The 18,913-nt window shown below is 37.8% G+C and overlaps 3 protein-coding genes across 12 annotated transcripts in view; 1 reads left to right on the plus strand and 2 right to left on the minus strand.

The window, feature by feature from the left end:
- Positions 1-64, minus strand: part of RAB27A (RAB27A, member RAS oncogene family) — a 36,237-nt gene extending 36,173 nt beyond the window's left edge. Inside the window, exon 1 of the mRNA XM_052807087.1 lies at positions 44-64. The gene's annotated coding sequence lies outside the window, so the exon portion shown is untranslated. The remainder of the gene's footprint in view (positions 1-43) is intronic.
- PIGB (phosphatidylinositol glycan anchor biosynthesis class B) lies at positions 50-10,166 on the plus strand. The gene is made up of 12 exons (XM_052807073.1): positions 50-297; positions 372-505; positions 802-921; positions 1,542-1,646; positions 1,817-1,947; positions 2,565-2,705; positions 3,713-3,764; positions 4,179-4,390; positions 5,611-5,675; positions 7,983-8,193; positions 8,920-9,100; positions 9,671-10,166. The coding sequence occupies exons 1-12, from the start codon at positions 174-176 to the stop codon at positions 9,800-9,802; spliced, it is 1,608 nt and encodes a 535-aa protein (XP_052663033.1). The 5' UTR covers positions 50-173; the 3' UTR covers positions 9,803-10,166.
- Positions 4,344-18,913, minus strand: part of CCPG1 (cell cycle progression 1) — a 32,598-nt gene continuing 18,028 nt past the window's right edge. For 6 of the 10 annotated variants that reach the window (XM_052807066.1, XM_052807067.1, XM_052807063.1 and 3 more), the window contains 4 exons: positions 18,618-18,629; positions 15,822-15,943; positions 12,851-14,256; positions 7,564-10,896 (listed from right to left, as the gene is read on the minus strand). In XM_052807066.1, coding sequence (XP_052663026.1) covers positions 10,716-10,896; positions 12,851-14,256; positions 15,822-15,943; positions 18,618-18,629 — 1,721 coding nt within the window. In that variant the 3' untranslated portion in view covers positions 7,564-10,715. Of the gene's footprint in view, positions 4,454-7,563; positions 10,897-12,850; positions 14,257-15,821; positions 15,944-18,617; positions 18,630-18,913 lie in introns of those variants that run through there. The other 4 variants (XM_052807062.1, XM_052807070.1, XM_052807065.1 and 1 more) reach the window with 3 other exon arrangements.

Genomic DNA, 18,913 nt, shown 5'->3' on the forward strand with positions numbered 1-18,913 from the left:
CCGCGGCCCCGAGCAGCGCCCTGCCAGGCCCGGCGCTCCTCACCTGAAAGAACGGGAGACCACAGAGCGGAGGCCTCCCCCCTTCGCTAGAGCGACCGGAAGGAAGCGCCGGCCGTGCTCCGCCGCCGTCGTCAGGTCGCGCGTGCGCCGCCGCCGGAGGCGCGCCCCCGCGGATGGAGGCGGCCGGCGGGCTGCTGGCGCGGGCCCGGGCGCGGAGGCCGGAGGCGGTGCGGCTCCGCAAGCGCCGGTCGGTGCTGTACGGCGCCCCCGGCGGAGCCGCCGGGCAGCGAGGCGCCGGTAAGCGGGGCGGGGCGGGGAGGGCGGCGGCGGCCCTGGGAGGGACCCTTGACAGCCAGCCTTCCCCTCCGCAGGCGCTGCTGGCGGGCCAGCGCCGCTGCTGGCGCTCACGGTGGCGCTGCGGACGCTCAACTGCTTCCTCGTCCAGACCAGCTTCGTCCCGGACGAGTACTGGCAGTCGCTGGAGGTGGCGCATCGCATGGTCTTCAAATATCCTTGGCGGCCCCCCGTCGCTACCGCCATCGCTTCCTGCGGGCCGGGGCGCGGGGGGGGGACGACATCACCGCCCCTGCGTGACCGGAGGGTCGCGGCCGCGGCGCCCGGAGCGGGAGGAGCGCTGGGGTAGAGATTTCCAGGGCAGTAAAGCGTTAGCTTGACCAGTAACGAAAACCCCACTGCTTTCGGCCAGGAGGGGAAATGTCTCGACCCGGGCAAGTCTGAGAATAACACAGCTCGAAGGAAACCTTTTGTTTGAGCTGTTTATGATCCATCCTTAATACTAATAATTATGGCTACCTGACTTGGGAATGGGCAAATGGCTTAAGGGGCTATTCGTACCCACTGATCTTTGCGAGCATCTACAAGGCTTTACAGCTGCTGGCTAAGGATGATGTTCACCTGCTGGTGAGTATAATAAAAAAAGCACATCCGCTATTAAAATCCAATTTAAAAGCACTGTATTTAAATTCATGGTATTTTTATTGTTGTCCAGGTAAAATACAAAGCCTTGAATCTGGCAATTAGAGATGTATTAGCACAGAGACCTCACCGAAGTGTTTCGCATGGGTGCAGAGCTCAGTCGTAGACCTCCAGTCACAGTACCGATGCCTGTGACTGCAGAGGATTATTCTTGGCCTCCATCAATCTTCTTGAGTTTCATACTGACGTCATTTGCCACTACATCGTAATTGCTCACTGGTTCAGCTTTCCAAAGTGTTTAATAATGTATATTTGTACTAAACTCAGCAACAGCAGCCCCTTTTGACTTCTGTTGGACATGAATGGCAAAGAATTCTACTTTCAATTTCTGAACGCAGCCAGTTGAACTTTAGACTTTCTTTGTTTTGGCAAAAATACTAGTCATAATAAAACACTGTTTCTAAAAATCATAAACAGCTATAGAGAATATTCACTAATTCACTATTTTCAGGTCTGAACAATTGTTCACTAATTCAGTAGTCCTCTCTTCAAACTTGGAATTTAACAGATTTGTTGCAAGTAAAATTTTCTCTCTGCTTATATAGATATGGGTCCCTAGACTTGCACAGGCAGTGCTGGCAGCTTTTGCTGATGTGAAGCTTTACTCATTAGTGCAACACCTTGAAAATGCAGAAACAGCAAAGTGTGTGGTGAGTCTCAGCCTTTAAAAAAATTTATGCATGTTAATAAACACTGTTTGTTGTAGTGTGTTTACAGCAAAATGATGTCACACCTTGAAGAATTATCACCTTTATTTAAAACTACAGAATTTGTTTTAACATTTCTCCCTGTGCATCCTGTCGTTCGTAATTATTTTCAGTACTTCTGCCAGCTGTGTTCCTGGTTTACATGGTATTCCTGTACCAGAACTCTAACAAACACCATGGAGACTCTTCTTACCATTTTTGCTCTTTCCTACTATCCGATAAAAGGTTCCAAGATGGGGAGCAGGTGAGAAACTTCCTACTAACAGTAGTGATAATTTTTGGCTTGGGATTAACACCAATCTACTGATACTGTTTAAAATGCTAACTTTTATCTTAAAATGTAAGGCAACCAAACCCACCTCATTCATGTACCAAGAGCTCTAGATCATGGAAGGAACAGCAGTTGTGGTATTTCCTCTAAAAAATTTTTTGAAGCCATGATATAGCTGGTATGTAAAATTACTATTCTCCAGCTCCCTTATGCAAAGTATCGCTTTATGGGAAACTTTAGTTTAAACTTTAAAGGACTGGAATTTGTGGTAACTTGGGAAAAGATAACAAAAGCTTGTTTGGATTCAGATATAGGTGAATTTGTGGTCATGACCTTTCTTTACCAGCTATCTATTTTACAGCAAGCATGTGCTTCTAGTTAGCAACTCCATTGCTAATAAAGCAATTATATAGTTGGCAGCCTTCCAAGCAAAACAGAGTATCTGCACTGAGAGAATCAAAGTTACCTGCAGTATGAAAAACTTTGTCAGAGACATAACAGTATTTATATTGTTGAAATGTCACTGTCTGCAAAAGAATTGACCAAACCTTTTGATAAACTTCTGTTTTTCTTATGCTCCCTCATTCTAGTTGCAAATATTTAGCTTTGATAGCACTTGCAATTGTTATTCGTCCCACTGCTGTCATCCCATGGATACCTTTGGTCTTCAGTCATTTTTTGCAAGAACAGAGGAAAGCAGACCTTATCCTACACAACTGCATTCCAGTTGGGTAAGTTCTTTCTGAATTTAAAATGTGACTCTGCACAGCTGGGGTTGGGGTGGATACTGTCCTGGTTTCAGCTGGGGTAGAGTTAACTGTCTTCCTAGTAGCTGGTACAGTGCTATGTTTTGAGTTCAGTATGAGAAGAATGTTGATAACACTGATGTTTTCAGTTGTTGCTCAGTAGTGTTTAGTCTAAAGTCAAGGATTTTTCAGCTTCTCATGCCCAGCCAGCGAGAAAGCTGGAGGGGCACAAGAAGTTGGCACAGGACACAGCCAGGGCACCTGACCCAAAGTGGCCAATGGGGTATTCCATACCGTGTGACGTCCCATCGAGTATAGGAACTGGGAGGTGGGGGCGGGGAATTGCCGCTCAGGGACTGGCTGGGTGTCGGTCGGCGGGTGGTGAGCAATTGCACTGCGCATCATTTGTACATTCCAATCCTTTCATTACTACTGTTGTCATTTTATTAGTGTTATCATTATTAGTTTCTTCTTTTCTGTTCTATTAAACCGTTCTTATCTCAACCCACGGGTTTTGCTGCTTTTCCCGATTTTCTCCCCCATCCCACTGGGTGGGGGGGAGTGGGTGAGCGGCTGCGTGGTGTTTAGTTGCCGGCTGGGGTTAAACCACGACAATATTAAGATTGATTTTAGCACCACAAAGGCAGACAACCCAGAAAAGCTGATTTCACGTAAAAAACAAGGAAAAAAATGGAGTTCTTTTGCGAAAGTTTAAAGAGGGGCATGGTTCCTTCAAATTAATGCATATGATACAAAAAAGCACTAGGAGAGACTTCATGAGGGTGAGACATGAACAGCATTCCAGCTTAATCTAGGATTGTGCCAAGGATACCAAGTGATGGCAACTGGCTGCTGTAAAATAGCCACGAGTATGGATAATCTCAAAAAAGATTAGGAATCAGGGAGTTTTGATAGCTATTTGGAGAAGAGTAGAATCTGATACAAAAGAAACTCAGGCAATATCAAGTGCAACCCGCTTTCCATTTTTGCAGATTGGTCACAGTAGGAACCTCTTTAATAATTGACCGTGTGTTTTTTGGTGAGGTAAGTTGTTTTGACTTATAAGAAAAAGGTTGGGTTTAAGCATTTTAACATGGACAGATGTTTCAGACTTCTCTGTTATTTCTGTGACTGTGTCTGGCCTATGATCTCTAAATACATCCTAAGCCATAAACCCTTAAACACTGACTTCTCAGTTATTTTAAATGACAGACTGTTACTTAAAAGTCAGCATGCTCAGCTCTCAATAAATCGTTATCAACAAACTGCAAAACTTACATACTGCTGTGTTAATTGCTAAACATAGGAAGTCTGTGATGAGTCTTAGTAGGAAAAAAACAGAAGTATGAATGAAAATGCTGTATCATTTAAGGCCAGTGATGACTGTGTAATTCAATTTAGCTGTTGGTTTTCACTTTCGATTTGTATTTAACACTGCCCACCCCCCGAATCTCCCAGTGGGTACTGGTTCAGCTGAACTTCTTGAAATTCAACGTGCTGCAGAATTTGGGAACGTTTTACGGATCTCATCCTTGGCATTGGTACTTCACTCAGGGACTACCAGTCATCTTGGGTACCCATCTGCCTTTCTTTATTCATGGCTGTGTGCTGGCAACAAAAAGATATCGCATCTTTCTAACAGCAGTGATTTGGACAGTGTTGGTATACAGGTAATTTCTCCTAAGTGTAACTATCTTTCACTGGTTGTGTTCTTTTCAAAGCTCATGTCCTCTCTAGAACAAAAAAGCATAGTATTCAGGTTAAGTGATAGAAAACTTTAAACTATTAAAATGCTCCAAGAAATGCAGTCAATTATACAGCAGTTTCTAGAATTTTATGTAATGCTACTTCTTCTATCTTTGCCAAACACATTTTTAGAATTGATCAGACCCTTAAAGTAATTCAGCATGAAATTCAATGGAAAATGAAAAACAACAACACTCAAATCACCTAACAGGTGTTTAAGCAACAATAGAACTAGTTACAAAACTGTACATACTGGATGCCTGTTAATGAAAATACCATTTCATTTAGTTCTTTAATACATCCCCAGTAAGATCAGAAGTTCTTGGGCCTCTAAAACTTACTCCATTCACAAGTCTATGCACAGTTCTTAACATTTATCATAGGACTGTATGTCTCATTTTAAGTTGAGAAATAGAAGAAAAGGTAAGCTGTTTCTAAAGCATCAGAATTAACTGTAGATTAAATGAGACACCTTCACACAAGAAAAGATACAGCAAATTAATAGAGTAATAAATGGTGTTGGACTACAATAGCAACAGAATACAGCAAAACAGTACTGAGGCCACAAATGCCACCTCTTCCTTCAGTCCAACTCAAAACTGGATGTAGCTCTACTGGTTTTAGGCCCTTTTTTATCTCCCTTAGTCTTCTAAGAACCTGTTGGATTCCCATGACACAAGTCTTGTGGTAATCCCCAAAAAAGCCTCAAAAGTTGGCATGGGAAATTGTGTAAAGTTTTATTAGCAGAGGTGAATTGTTACTTTGTTAGATACAAATGTGTACTTGAATCTTAGCTTCTCATCCATACTTTTTATTGTGTTTTGTTACAGAAAGCAACTTGGTGAAGTACTAGCTAAGTTATATCTAGCAGTCATAGAATCAGACCACTTAATTGCTAGAGTAGTAGCCAGGTACTTTTATTAGTGCTTGATTTAAACTGACCAAATAGTCTTAATTTGAGTGTACTCATTATGTTCTTAAGAAGTGACAGTTTGGATTTTTACTCTAAACTGCTTCAATGCCAAAAGCTTTTTAGTACATGCAAGTACTTTTCTTCCAGTCCTCCATGCTCTAAAACACATTTTATCAACAGAACTGATGCATTTAACTTTCTTGCTGTAGTAGTACATCTGTTTTATTACAGCACGCTGAGCCATAAAGAATTCAGGTTCATCTATCCAGTACTGCCATTTTGCATGGTTTTTTGTGGTAAGCATTGGTTTCAAATGTCTTGCAACCTTCCCTGTATATAATTTTTACCTTAACAGAGACTGTTAATAGTCAGTGTAGGTATTTGACAAAGGAGTCTTAGAACTAGCCTAACCCTCTCTTACAGCTAGGAAAAAAAGAAGGGAAAAAAAAAGGGGGAAAAAAAAAAAAGAGGAACAGCAAGAGACTGAAACACAGATGGAGAATCCTTAGCATGGATAAAAGTGCTTCCTGCAAAAAATATGAAAATTGCCTCAGTAACTCATAGCTTCTTAGCAATGCCACCCTTACAGTGAATTTTGTTCCTTGGCTCCTTTGTAGTATTTTTCCATCTGGTTCTCTCAAATATGCCTGACAAATGCCTTTGAGTATGCAACAAAAAAATTAGTATTCAAAACCTAAAATTATCCTTTCCTAGATTCAGGTGAGTTAGCAGATGATGATATATCTGCTCTTGACCAACCACCAGCTGGAGGCTACTTCCCATAGAATTTTTAGAGCAGTTAATGTGATAGCTTTTTCCTTCAGCCATAGTAAGGGGAGTTTGTTAAAACAGGAATAAGGTCCCTGAACTAACGTGGTTAACTTAAAAATTAATTAAAGAGAACATGTCCACAGTTTAAACTGGAAAGCATATTGCTTTTCTGATACTGTAACTGGTACTTGTAGAGTATTAATTTCTCTTTTTTTTCCTGTTTTGTGGTTTTTTTCTTTTAAACACAGAAGAGAGCCTAATAAGGAAGTGGTTTATATTTTACAAAACTAGGAATTAACTACAGTAGTCTCCAGGAAAAGTAAAATCATGATGTCAAGTCTAGTATGCTGAAAAGTTGCAAAGGAAAAATTAAAACTTCTGGAACATGAAGCTGTATAGTTTTAGTTTAAATACAAGTCCAAAACAGATGAATAAATGAAAATTGTAATTTTCTTTAACCTGTTTTGCTACTCTAAACAAAAGTAAATCTTATTTCAGTAATTTTGCTCTCAGATCAGATATGTAATATGTCTTGGCTTAGTTCAATAGCAGATTTAAGATGAACCAGTTCTACCTCACATGCAGAAAAATTCCAATCAGACCACTATTTTTTGTTAATATCCCTCCCTCCCAACTTCCATGTCTATAAGGGAATGAGGTTAACTACACAATTTATCAAGAACTAATTATCATCTGTTTGGATACTTTAGTAAAGAAAAAAATGACAAAAGTTATTTCTGATAACTCAGTGGTTACAAAGAGGTCTTTTTAAATTGCTCAAAACATTATTAAATAAAAGCAGGAAAAAAAACCCCACATGAATTTCAAAGTAATTTCCAAGCATACTTAAAGATAAGCTAAGAGTGTTTCACAAAAGCAGTAAAAAAATGTCTATAATAGAATGTTTCCACTGTGTTTAAACCACAGCCTAATTAGCGGACTTTGTTTTCATCTGAGATAAAGATCTGCAATTTGTCAGAACAGACCAACTGAAGACTAATTTAACTTACTTGTTACTGAGTTCTGAAACAGGCCTATTCTAACTTGTTTCTTGTGATTCAGTAAAGGTGGTCATAGAGCTAGGCTGCATAAAATATTTTTATCTCCTAGTACTGAGAAGCAGATGACTTAATAAGGGTTTCCAGACTAGTTACAACATGAAGCTGTCTTCTGTGCCAGGTTCATCTAAGTTGTGGTTGTGAGAAACAGGTTTATACAGCTATCTCCCACCAGGAGAAATGTCTCTTCCTATTAGGTCCTTCAAGAAAAGTAGGGGGAAAGGGGCAGGGATGGGAGATGGGAGAAGATGGGAGAGTAAGCTTTTCCAAGGATAGTAGCTCAAAAATGAGTAACAAGGGAATGCTGTAGCTTTCAGCATGTTGGGAGAAAAAGACCACCACAGCCATACCAAAGCACATGTAGTTACCATTTATTCTGGCTCTACTTGGACATGCATGAATCAGAACACATCAGTAAGTCACTACATATCATTCATCCAGACTACTGAAGGGACTATTTTTCCCCACAAGAAATTAAAATTAAGCTCTAAAGAGACAAAGCACTGGCTTTGCAATTGTACTTCTGTACTTCAAGACAGGTATGGGCTTAACATTTACACTGTTAAATCCAGAAGTTAGTAAGTGCAAAGTCTAACCTTTGAATTTCCATTCAAAGAGTAAAGACTGAAGGAACACTGTATTAAAATACCTCAAAGCAAGGTACTGTTATCAAATGAGTAATGGGTTTTCCAGGAAGTTGTGGTACTTTCAAAAGCACTGTGTGGAATTGTTAGTATTTGCTTATCTCTAAAACTTACTCAAATGTTTCTATAGGATATTCTTTGAAACACCTGAAAGCATGGAAGAAGTCTGCAGCAAGTTTCCTGCTTTTATCCAACTTACTCCCAGCTCTGTATACAGGCTTGATTCACCAGCGAGGCTCTCTTGATGTTATGAGTCACATACAGCAACTCTGCAATAGCTCTTACCAGTCACAAGCTTTTGTCTTCATCATGATGCCATGCCACTCTACTCCATTTTACAGGTATTAAAATAGTTAACAGTGTACTATATTAAAATGCATACACTTAAGCAGAAATTAAGATTCCACCCCCCCAAACTTAATAAATTTAGATGGATAAACATATACAGGAAGAGTTTTGATTTTTCATACAGTTAGTACAGAATGAATAGGGGAAATAAGCCAAATGCTTCTACCACAGAATAAAATTCAGCATCTAAGCTTTATTCAGTTTTTGTAAAATAACTTTGTATGAGGATATGCAGTAAGGCTTATGACTTCTGGAAGTAAGTCCTACTGCTTCATTATGGCAACTTTTGTAGCAAAACTAAAGACTAATTGTTACAGTCAAACTGTATTCATTTTACCTTCTGCTGCTAAAGAAATGTAATTACAATGTACAATGACTGAGGTCAGTATTCCAAAAAGTTAGCAATAGATCCTGGCAAGTAAGCAAAACATTAAAGCAGATATGGAAAAGTACCTTTTTAAGAAAATGATGTTATAGAGATGGTATTTTTATTAAGATAAATCTGCTTTCTGTGAACTGCTAACGACATAGTCACAGAAGTTTGGAGCTGAATCCACTTGTTCTACTTTTGCTTTCATATGAAGTACAGAAGGGAAGAAAATATGACTCTGGGGGAAAAAACCTAATTAATCAATTTCAGTTTTGACTGAGGTATCTTTAAGTGAGTCATTTCAGTCATCAGTTTATCCTGAAGTGTTTGTTTTGGTTTTTTTCCCTAGTCATGTTCACTGTCCTCTAAAAATGAGATTCCTTCAATGTCCTCCAGACCTAACTGGAAATGAGAGCTACATTGATGAAGCAGATGTATTTTACTCTAATCCACTTGGCTGGCTTAATAAGGAGTTTTACAATGATACGTTATTACCCAGTCACTTGATCTTCTTCAGTGTGCTAGAACAGGTATGGTAACAACAAGATGAAACAAACTAGTTTTGAGGACAAGTTACAAAATAAATTAAGGGAGAGTTTTTGAAAATTGTTTTCCACAACTTTTTAAAACACAGCTTAAATTAAAATTGACCCCCCTAGTCCATGATGTACTATAGATACCATTCTAGTGATATGTACTTAACATTCATGTATGCCCTCTCCTCTGTGCGAATTCTACAGGCCATAAAGTAGTGTTTTATGGAATTCTCCTCAAGCCATATTAAAATAGATGTGAGGTCTGTTCCCAGAACCATACACTTAAAAGTAAGCAACAGTGACAAGCAAAAATCCCTGCAGTCAGAGTACCTTTTCCCCTGAATTCTCTTATGAAGTTCATGTACTGAATGGTGTCTGGTGAATATCTACTCTGGACAGGATCAAACAGGGTAGATACCTCTTTTTCTAGCAGTCTTTCCTAAAATAAAGGATAAAACTTCCAGGGAATAATTGAATTGATAGTTTTCAGAAGACCTGCAACACTGTTCTGATGCTCCCAACTGCACTTTCTGATTGTGGAAACTAATGTATGTTCATTTACAGGAAATATCGTCATTTCTAGCTTTAAGGGGCTATGAGAGAACAGCTACTGTCTTTCACACTCATGTACCTCAAGGACGAGTTGGAAGCCATATCTACGTCTACAGGAAAAAACCTGAAATTAATCGTACCTGAAGATCAGTTTCTAGACTTAAGAGCTAAATGAGATCAGTTTTGCTTAGCAGTACTATGCTTAGAAGATCTCGTACTGCAGAAAGGAGAGAGTAGTGAGTCTGAAACCGGGTAAGTCAAATGGGGAATTCTGATTAGGCAGCCATTGTTTCTCTGGAAACACATAAACCTCTTCCTGAAGGCAACTTCAGTAGCAGTATGGCAGGGTGGGGGTGTTGACCTACCTTACAACACTAGAAAACATCAGGAAGACCAAAGTTACCATATGACTACTTAAACAATAAGAAATTAGACAAGACTGGACCATTTTTATAGAACTGTACAGCTATACCAAGTTTGTTTTATAAATAAAGACTTTTACCCACAATGTCTCTTTATTTTTCTTCTACAATATGCAGATATGCAAGACATTTCAAGTGCTTAAATCAGCAAGCTGATTAGAGTGCAGCACAGCAAATTCTTCACAATTCAACAGGCTCTTGAACCCCCCCCCCCCAAAGACAAGAAGCAAGAGTAAGATTACAAAAACACTAACAAATACATTACTATAATGTAGACCTATTTTTTGAAGGATGAGATTAAGTTAGTATATCAAACATTGGATTTAATTATTGGTACATTGTGCATGACTCAAGCTTGAACTACACTAATGGAATGCAGTTAAGCATATTTTTCATATACATTGCATGCCTAGTTTCTGCAACAATACTGCTGGCACCCAAACTATCACCACTTCCAAAGAACAGTTAAAGCAACAGTACAGAATATGCAAATTAGAAAGCTTGACTTCTGCCTTTTAACAAAAAAATGTGTAAAAATCAAGTTATTTAGAGAAAAAACTTGCATCTTGCTGCTTTGTTGAAAAAAATTAGTTTCCGGAGGTGTGAATTCTAATCTTATTTTTACCATACATTACTCAATATTTTGGATCAAAGGGTAATTGCCCCAATTCTATTTCAAGATTTGCCATGTGTCTTCCATTAGTGCGACCATGTTTATGCCATTTACCTTCTCTTTTATTACGGTGGTGGTACTTCTGAGCTTGTTTTTCATGTCTGGAATTTTCAGTTTGTGTAAAAGAAGGCCTTTTAGGTCGACTGCAAGGAGTAAACAAAAGCTTATTACTACTCTTTTGAAAGCATCTCTCTAAAAGCATTTTGAAACACAATTACATTGTCAAGAACAGCTTTTAACATGCTGAGGCTGACCGAAAACAAAATTAGCATTAAGTAGTCCTTTCTCTTGTAAGCAAAAGGGGATGGGGGGGGGGCATTCATTTAAATCATGGTATATTTAAAAGAAAGCTCTGCAGCTGGTTGCCTGAAGTTCTTCTTAGAATAAAGCCAGGTAAACAGCTGTTTGATTATCCCTACTGTGATGCCTGAGTGAGGTCTCCATCTATTTTGCAGTTATTCTATTACATTCTGCTCTATAAAAAGAATGAAAACTTTACAGACCCTTAGGAAATCATGCTTTGTGTAAACATGGGCACTTCAGAGGTTTTAATGCACAGTAAGTACATTTATACAGAGAGAGAGAGGGCACTGACAAAACACTTGCAGTTTTTGATGCAAACAGTCCCATTATACTACATGCTGTTATCATATGACTAGCATCTCTAGCCACCTGCTAAGCTAAGGCTATTTTCATCCTCAGATAATACTATCAGTAAATGAATTTGAAATCCTGTTTTTCTGCAGACTGAATTAAAGTGCTCAAAAATTAAGCATTTAAATTAATTAAAAATTAAAGTTCATTTTAATAATAAATTAGTAAGAAGTACTTGAACTATAAATAAAAACATAAAACTTATGTCGTGGTTGCCAAAACTACCCATTAAAAAAGCTACTTGGTAGCTGATAACAGAAGTATCATCCTCATGGTTCAACTTTTAATAAGAGAAAGTACTACCTCACATGATATTTAGTAACCCCAAAGTGGTTAAGTATTCAGACTTCCTGCTGCAATAAAACACATGAAATAATAAACAATACAAGTCCAAAAGAGAAACCTGACTGAAGAACTGCACCTTGATCTAAATACTAAATATGCTTTGCACTGAATACCAGCACAGGGAAAAGTTGTTATGGCTGCAAGGACAACTTCTTGTGTATTATAAATTAGTTAATACATCACATTTTTTTCTTACCTGATCAGGATAAACATTAGCATAAGAGACTATATAGCCAATTTTGTAATAGCAATGATATTAAAAGCCACATAAAATATATATGTAAGTGTTCCAGAAAGAGCAAGTTCCACACAATATATTAAGGCTGCTTGCTTAATTTTCTTTCACCAAATTCTATACAGTAGAAACAGTCCACCATATCTAGCTCCATTGGGCCAGCCAGGCAGCATACCACAACTGCTCTGTAGAAGCCCTGGAATACCCTTAGATACAGGAAAGTAACATGGGACACAATTCATGCCAAGGACCTTTGTAAGCAAGTCTGAACAAAATTTAGTCAACATCAGGATCTGACCTAAAGCCTGCCATTTGAGTAGCTCTGCTCTGGGCATACAGACTCACTCAGTATTACACTAAACTACAAAAGAGTAGTGAAATTCCTGAAAAGCCAGCAGGGAATATACTTGCCAGAACAGGACTTTGAGACTGCTCAAATATATCCAAAACCCTCATTCAGGGAAGGATAACAAGGAAGTCCTAGTTAATGCTTCTTCTGAGATACTTATTCATTCCATCAGATAGGCAATCATAGCTGTTCAGTCTAAAGTAATCCTACTTGCAGTTACACAGTATTCTAAAGAACTCTGTAGAAATACTGGATTGTGCTATGTACAGTGGATCTGTAGTGCCTCCCAAACTAACATCACACACACACAAAATTTATATATAAGGTACTACAGATCCACTTTATATAACACAATCTAGTATTTCCATTGAGTCCTTCAGAAAGTCTTCTAGTGTGTGTATATATATGGACATATGCATACACACTAGAAGACCACCTATTACAACAAGGACACTAGTTGTCTTACAAAGACTACTTCATTGTGTTAACAAGTTCAGGAAACACAGAAACAAACCTGGGTCCATACTGGGGTGAATTATCATAATGAAAGTAGTATCTGTAGATATATTTGTCCAAATCATCAAAAACCTTTTCATTATTATTTTGGTATTCCTTCATATCTTCCAGGTAATCCTTGACATCATTAACAAAATCAGTGAACAGCATCTGGTCGTGTATAAATACACCATTACGAAAAAACTTATTGATGAAATTTTCTAGTTCTCTCCAGTGATGAAAGTTATGTGCAACTTGTTGCAAATACTTTTTCATTAGCCGATTAAATTCATCCACCCTGATAGGATCCGATACTCTGTTAAAGAGACTAATGAATTCTTGATGAGCACATTCAAAAATACCAGAGCAGCCCTTTAGGACAAACTGATGCCTTCTGTTACACAAAGGATCATTGAGAAATTTCTGTGAATCTGTATCTTTTTCAAATGTTGTAAACTGATGTTTTCTTCCATCTTTGAATTCTTTTGGCACGTTAGGTCCCTTGTAATGCCTGTGCTTCAGATTCTCGTAAGAGTTATGTTCTCGGTAAAAAGTTCGAGCTTTCTTGTGTGCCTCATGTCTTTTATCACTTGATTTCCTCTCCTTTTCATCAAAGATGTTTTTTGTGGTATCTTTGAAGTGTCTGAATGTAGACTTTACAGAATCAGAGAATTTTTTCAGGTTTTCTTTCACTGCTTCTTTAGCCTGCTTAATCTTTTCTTTGTGGTGTCTTACAAACTCTTTCGTGGAATTTTTCATTGCATCAAAAGTTTCTTTAACTGAACCAAAAAATGATTCCTTTGACTTCTTTTTAGTCTTACTTTGCCCTTTAGCACCTTTCTTTTGTCCCTTTTCATTCATTTCTTGTTTTTCAGTTTGGTCTTTTGCTTCAACATACAGCTTCTCCCATAAGTCAGAACGTTGTTGCTCAAAGTTTAGCTTTTTTTCTAGTTCTACTAGTCTTCCTCGAAGAGTTTCTATTTCTTGATTTTCTCTTAATGTATCATCGTCATTAGCATTGTCAGGTGTTTGACGAGAACTTAACTGTTCCAGTTCTTTTTTTAGAGCTTCTGTAACATGACGTTCTTTGTCCAGTTCTCTCCTTAACATCTGTGCCTCTGCAAAGAGTGTTTCCTTTTGCCTAAGAAAGTTGTGGTTTCTTTGCTTTTCCTCTTCCAAATGTTCCCTTAGTTTCTGATTTTCCATTACAATAGACTCAGTGCTAGTACCTTTATCTTCTAAATTTCTAATTTGTTGTCTTAGCTTCCTTAATTCTTCCTGAAGTGAAGCCAAAGCTTTTTCTTCCTTCTCCAGAGATTCTCTTAAGTGCTGATTTTCTGCGGCAAGACTTTTTTTTTGAGATTCAAAGGATTTCTTCTCCATCTCAGTAGAGGTCAAACATGTGGCAAGATCTCCCTTGAGTGACTAATACAAACAAAAAGAAAACAAGCAAAAATACAACAATTAGAATTGTTACAATTTCAGCTAGAAAGATGAAAGACCAAGGTAGCCCAGGCACAGTTTACTTGTCATTTTGGATGCAGTGACACATGTTGCAGCAAGATGCAAAAATAGAGCTAGTTTGTTTATCTCAGATACACACACAAACACTTTCTTGGCAAAGACCATGTGAGAGGCTCCCCCTTCCAACCAGAGGCCATCACCCCTTGCTTGTATTGGTTTAACTAGCTGAAGGATAGTAAACTGGGTACATGAATTCTAACATCTTAAAAGGAAATGAAAATGTCTGGGTTTGCTGTTGATTTATGTTCAGCAAACTGGGTTTACAGATTACAAAACCAAATACATTAGCAGAAGCAGGGACATTCAACAGTTGGGACAAATTCAGGAACTGATTCTGAACCAAATTTGTTGCTGAAACCATGTGTTCATGTAACTATATCCTAACACAAAAGGATCTCCCCAGTCTCTTGGCATCCTTGACAAACTCTAGAACTAAAGGTATTGAATTATGTATAAATGCTGTTATCGGTAACATAAAAAAAAAAAAAAAAGATACACACACACAAAGCACTCCCTAATCTTCTCTCTGAATGATCTAACAGTAAAAAACTAGAAGTACAGGTTAAGTATTTAAAAAATTAATAACAACTTACAATTTAGAAAACAAATGCACAAAACCTGTAGGTTCAACCTATAATAGGTTTTTACCAGCATGTTCTACTTCAGCTGTCTTCATTACTTGTGTTCAACTCTGGGGCCCCCATAAGAAAGATATGGACCTGTTGGAGCAAGTCCAGAGGAGGACCATGAAGATGATCAGAGGGCTGGAGCACCTCCCCCATGAGGATAGGCTGAGAGAGTTGGGGTTGGTCAGTCTGGAAAAGACAAGGCTCCAGGGAGACCTTATAGCAGCCTTCCAGTACTTAAAGGAGGCCTACAGGAAAGATGGGGAGGGACTCTAACTGGGAGTGTAGTGATAGGACAAGGGGTAATGGTTTTACATTGGAAAAGGGTAGATTTAGATTAGGTATTAGGAAAAAAATTCTTTACTGTGAGGGCAGTGAGACACTGGAACAGGTTGCCCAGAGAAGCTGTGGATGCCCCATCCCTGGAAGTGTTCAAGGCCAGGCTGGATGGGGCTTTAAGCAACCTGGTCTAGTGGAAGGTGTCCCTGCCCGTGGCAGGGGGGTTGGAACTGGGTGATCTTTAAGGTCCCTTCTAACCCAAACCATTCTACGATTAATGACAACCTGGCATTATGTCATAGGGAAAGAGACAGTCTGTGTCCAGGTAACTCCTAGACAACATACCTAAAAACCAGTATGTTTAAATACATTCCAATAACAAATTTCATCAAAATACAAAATCTTTGTCAAGAATTCAGGGGAAAGAAAAATGATGTTCTCAAAGAACTTACTAAAGAAAAAAAATGTAATGGATTTGTGTGATAAATTAATTTCACTTTGTGTAAACTACACATATAATGACAGAATAACCCAATGACTTCCAGCTAAACTCATACCTACCCCCACTTTATGATGCAATTTATCTCCTTGCTCTTGTTGGCACTGGTAAAGGTCATCTTTCATATCTTTTAATTCACGTGTCTTTGTCACCAGCTGCTGACGTTTCTGGATCTGTATTGTACCTACGAAGATTAAAAAAACCAAAACTTTGTTTTGATAGTCTGACTTACATTAAATAGTTAGAAGAACAGACAAACCTAAGCATCATCTTCATTTTCTCTGCAAATTCAACAGCATTCTTACCTTCCAATTTCTGCCCAGTACTTACTAGTAACTGTTTAGCTGTAACAAAATAAAGATTGTAACACCAGATTGGTACATACTGATTCTGTTTCTTCCAACAATAAACAATTTCTCAGATGGACCCCAAAATTCGCTATTACACTGTCTTTTATTTGATAACAAATGAAGGAATTTTGGAACACTACGTAGAAATAAGTTAGATACAAAACAACAAAAGTTATGCAGGAAAGGATATATGTGACGACTTTGTCATTTTTTTAGTAACATGCAAGCCAACCAGGATAAAAGGGAGACCATTAGTCCATGCATTATCCATTTCAGAACTACAACTTTTACTGCTAAATAAAGTTACATCAATAAGAGGATATTAGCACAGTATTTAAACTGTCATGCAGAAACACAGTTACTACACACTGCTCACAAGCAGCAAGTATTTGCAGGCCCTATCTTGTCATTCTTATCCATGAGTGAAAGCTAAAGAGTAAGCAAATATCCTATCTTTCAATTGTCAGATAAAGGCTGAGACATGATTTTTCTGAAAAAATATCTTCATTGTACTAGCCACCAATTTTTTCCATCAAATAAAACCTCTTTACTGGTACCTCCCTACCTATACACATGTTCTGTAAATCCTAACACTGATGTAGGTTTTATTTCTTTGCTTTTAAGAGTCTCTTTAATTGACTCTACAGCAGATGGCAATAGCATGTTTTAGGCATTTTTTTCAAAACCAACACAGCATATGCAGAGTTCTATTTCTGTATTTAAAAGCAGGAGGATGTATTATTAAACAGAAGAAATTCTATAAATGCTATTACACTGAGGAATTTTTTGCACTCTCTTAATTTCTATTTAATGTAATGTCAAGTATGAACTTAAAAACAGTGCTCTATTAAACCAAGTTGAACCTCAATAGTTCAATTCAGCTAAGGGAAAGCAATGTTTTTACAGCAATGATTTTAAATTTGCAGAGTCCTAGTAAACATTTATTGGAAGCACAGATCCTTGCATAAGTGAATTTAAGTATACTGACAGTAAATTTGTTTTTCATATTTATGTTTTATAGATACTTTTGAAGAAGTCCATTGATCCTAAGAATCTAAAGACTGCATCTGAAATCATCATTTAGTGTAAATGGTTCATGTTAAGAGGAACCTGAATTACAGAAAAACATTTAAAATGCTGTTTCTGTACTTATCGAATTGTAATGTAGATACAGTAAGCAAAAATTACATTTAGCAACACAGAAAGGGTATCAAAGACACTGAAAATGCACGTAACAAGGTACCACTCCTCAGTAATTGGTTTGCGTTTCCAGCTGGTACTCTAAGTCACCTTATGCTTCAGATTCTTTAAGTAATCTATCCAAATCCCTAGCATTACAGTAATATTCCCTTCTGCAGATTCTGGTTAAAGAAAAAAATTAAGTATCTGAAAGTCCATAAGGAGACATTCTTCTGGCAAGGGCTTCCTAACTTTAGCTTTTCCAGTTACCTCTTTTCCTGGAAAGCTTGCCCTCCTTCACATCTCGTTCCTAGAGCATCATAAAGCTAGTAACTCAGTTTAATGCTGATTAGGATACAGTTATTGATTAAAACTTAATCATAGTTGCTTTCTACATCTTTAGAAGTCTTAAAGGGGTCCTGGAGCTCTAGCTAAAGAGAAAACACTTCCCTGATACTAATCCCCCCCCCAAAAAAAAAAGAAAAAAGAAAGAAAAGAAAAGAAAAATAATTTCAGAAAAAGTAACCCTTTCCAATCCTCTTACACAACAATTAGCAATTAGCCTAGCATTAAAAAACTGCTGTGGAAAACATTCATTCCAAGCTGAATTACAAAAATGCAAAGTAGTCCTCTAGGGAGATGGATTTCTCTTTGCAAGTTGGTGTTTAAAAAAACCAAACAAACAAAAAACAGGAAGATGGAAAGCAGTTTGATTTCCTTTCTAGTTATCACATAACCATGAAGAACTTTCACTTGAAGAAACAAAAACTAAAGCCACATAGAGTTGCCTTCTTTCTGCTGAGAGTGCTGTCATCACTGCCATCAGCGATGAGCATTTTTAAGTACAGCCTCAATGAATGAACAAGTCAAAGTGAATCCCTTAATAAAGATATGACCCTGAGTACATTTCCAAAATGTATTTCTCATCCATAGATCACAAAGTTCTTTAAAAGAATAGTATTTATCATTAACCCAAACTTAAACACTGTAAAATGATTAACAGAACTGAAACTTCAAGTTACCACCACAAAGCACTATCAAAGTTTGGTCTAGTCATTGTGCTCCTCTGCTCCTAGTATGCCAATATACATCAATCAGTTTTTACAACAGCTACTACTACCTGCAGCTGCTAAATAAAAAGTATTTTACATAACTGGATTAGTCATTTCTATAATACCATATACACTAGTAATTCTTAAGACTTCATTTTTTTTTAAATGTAAGTATGCATACATATATGGATGTGTGTGTACACATACACACACACAATTTTAAAAGTAAATCTGAATGCAAGCATAGCATCCACAATACATCACTCATGACTCTTACCTTCAGGTTTACCTAAGAACAAAAAAAAAGTAACCAGGGTCAAGTGAAAATTAGTATAAATCTCAAAATAAATGTCAAATTTAAACCCCTAACAATTAGTCAAAATCAAATTCAATTAGAATCATATTCCCAGTGTCAAATTGAATCACAAGTCTTCTTATGAAGGCATATTTTCATAAAAAACTAAAACCACTCAGGAAAAATTACTATTAAAAACAAATGCCCTCTATCATTTTTATCATAACACATGTATCTTAGAAGGTCAGGATTGCACTACATAGATTTAGATCTGGAAT

The sequence above is a fragment of the Harpia harpyja genome, chromosome 14, assembly GCF_026419915.1.
Source record: "Harpia harpyja isolate bHarHar1 chromosome 14, bHarHar1 primary haplotype, whole genome shotgun sequence".
Taxonomy (NCBI): domain Eukaryota; kingdom Metazoa; phylum Chordata; class Aves; order Accipitriformes; family Accipitridae; genus Harpia; species Harpia harpyja.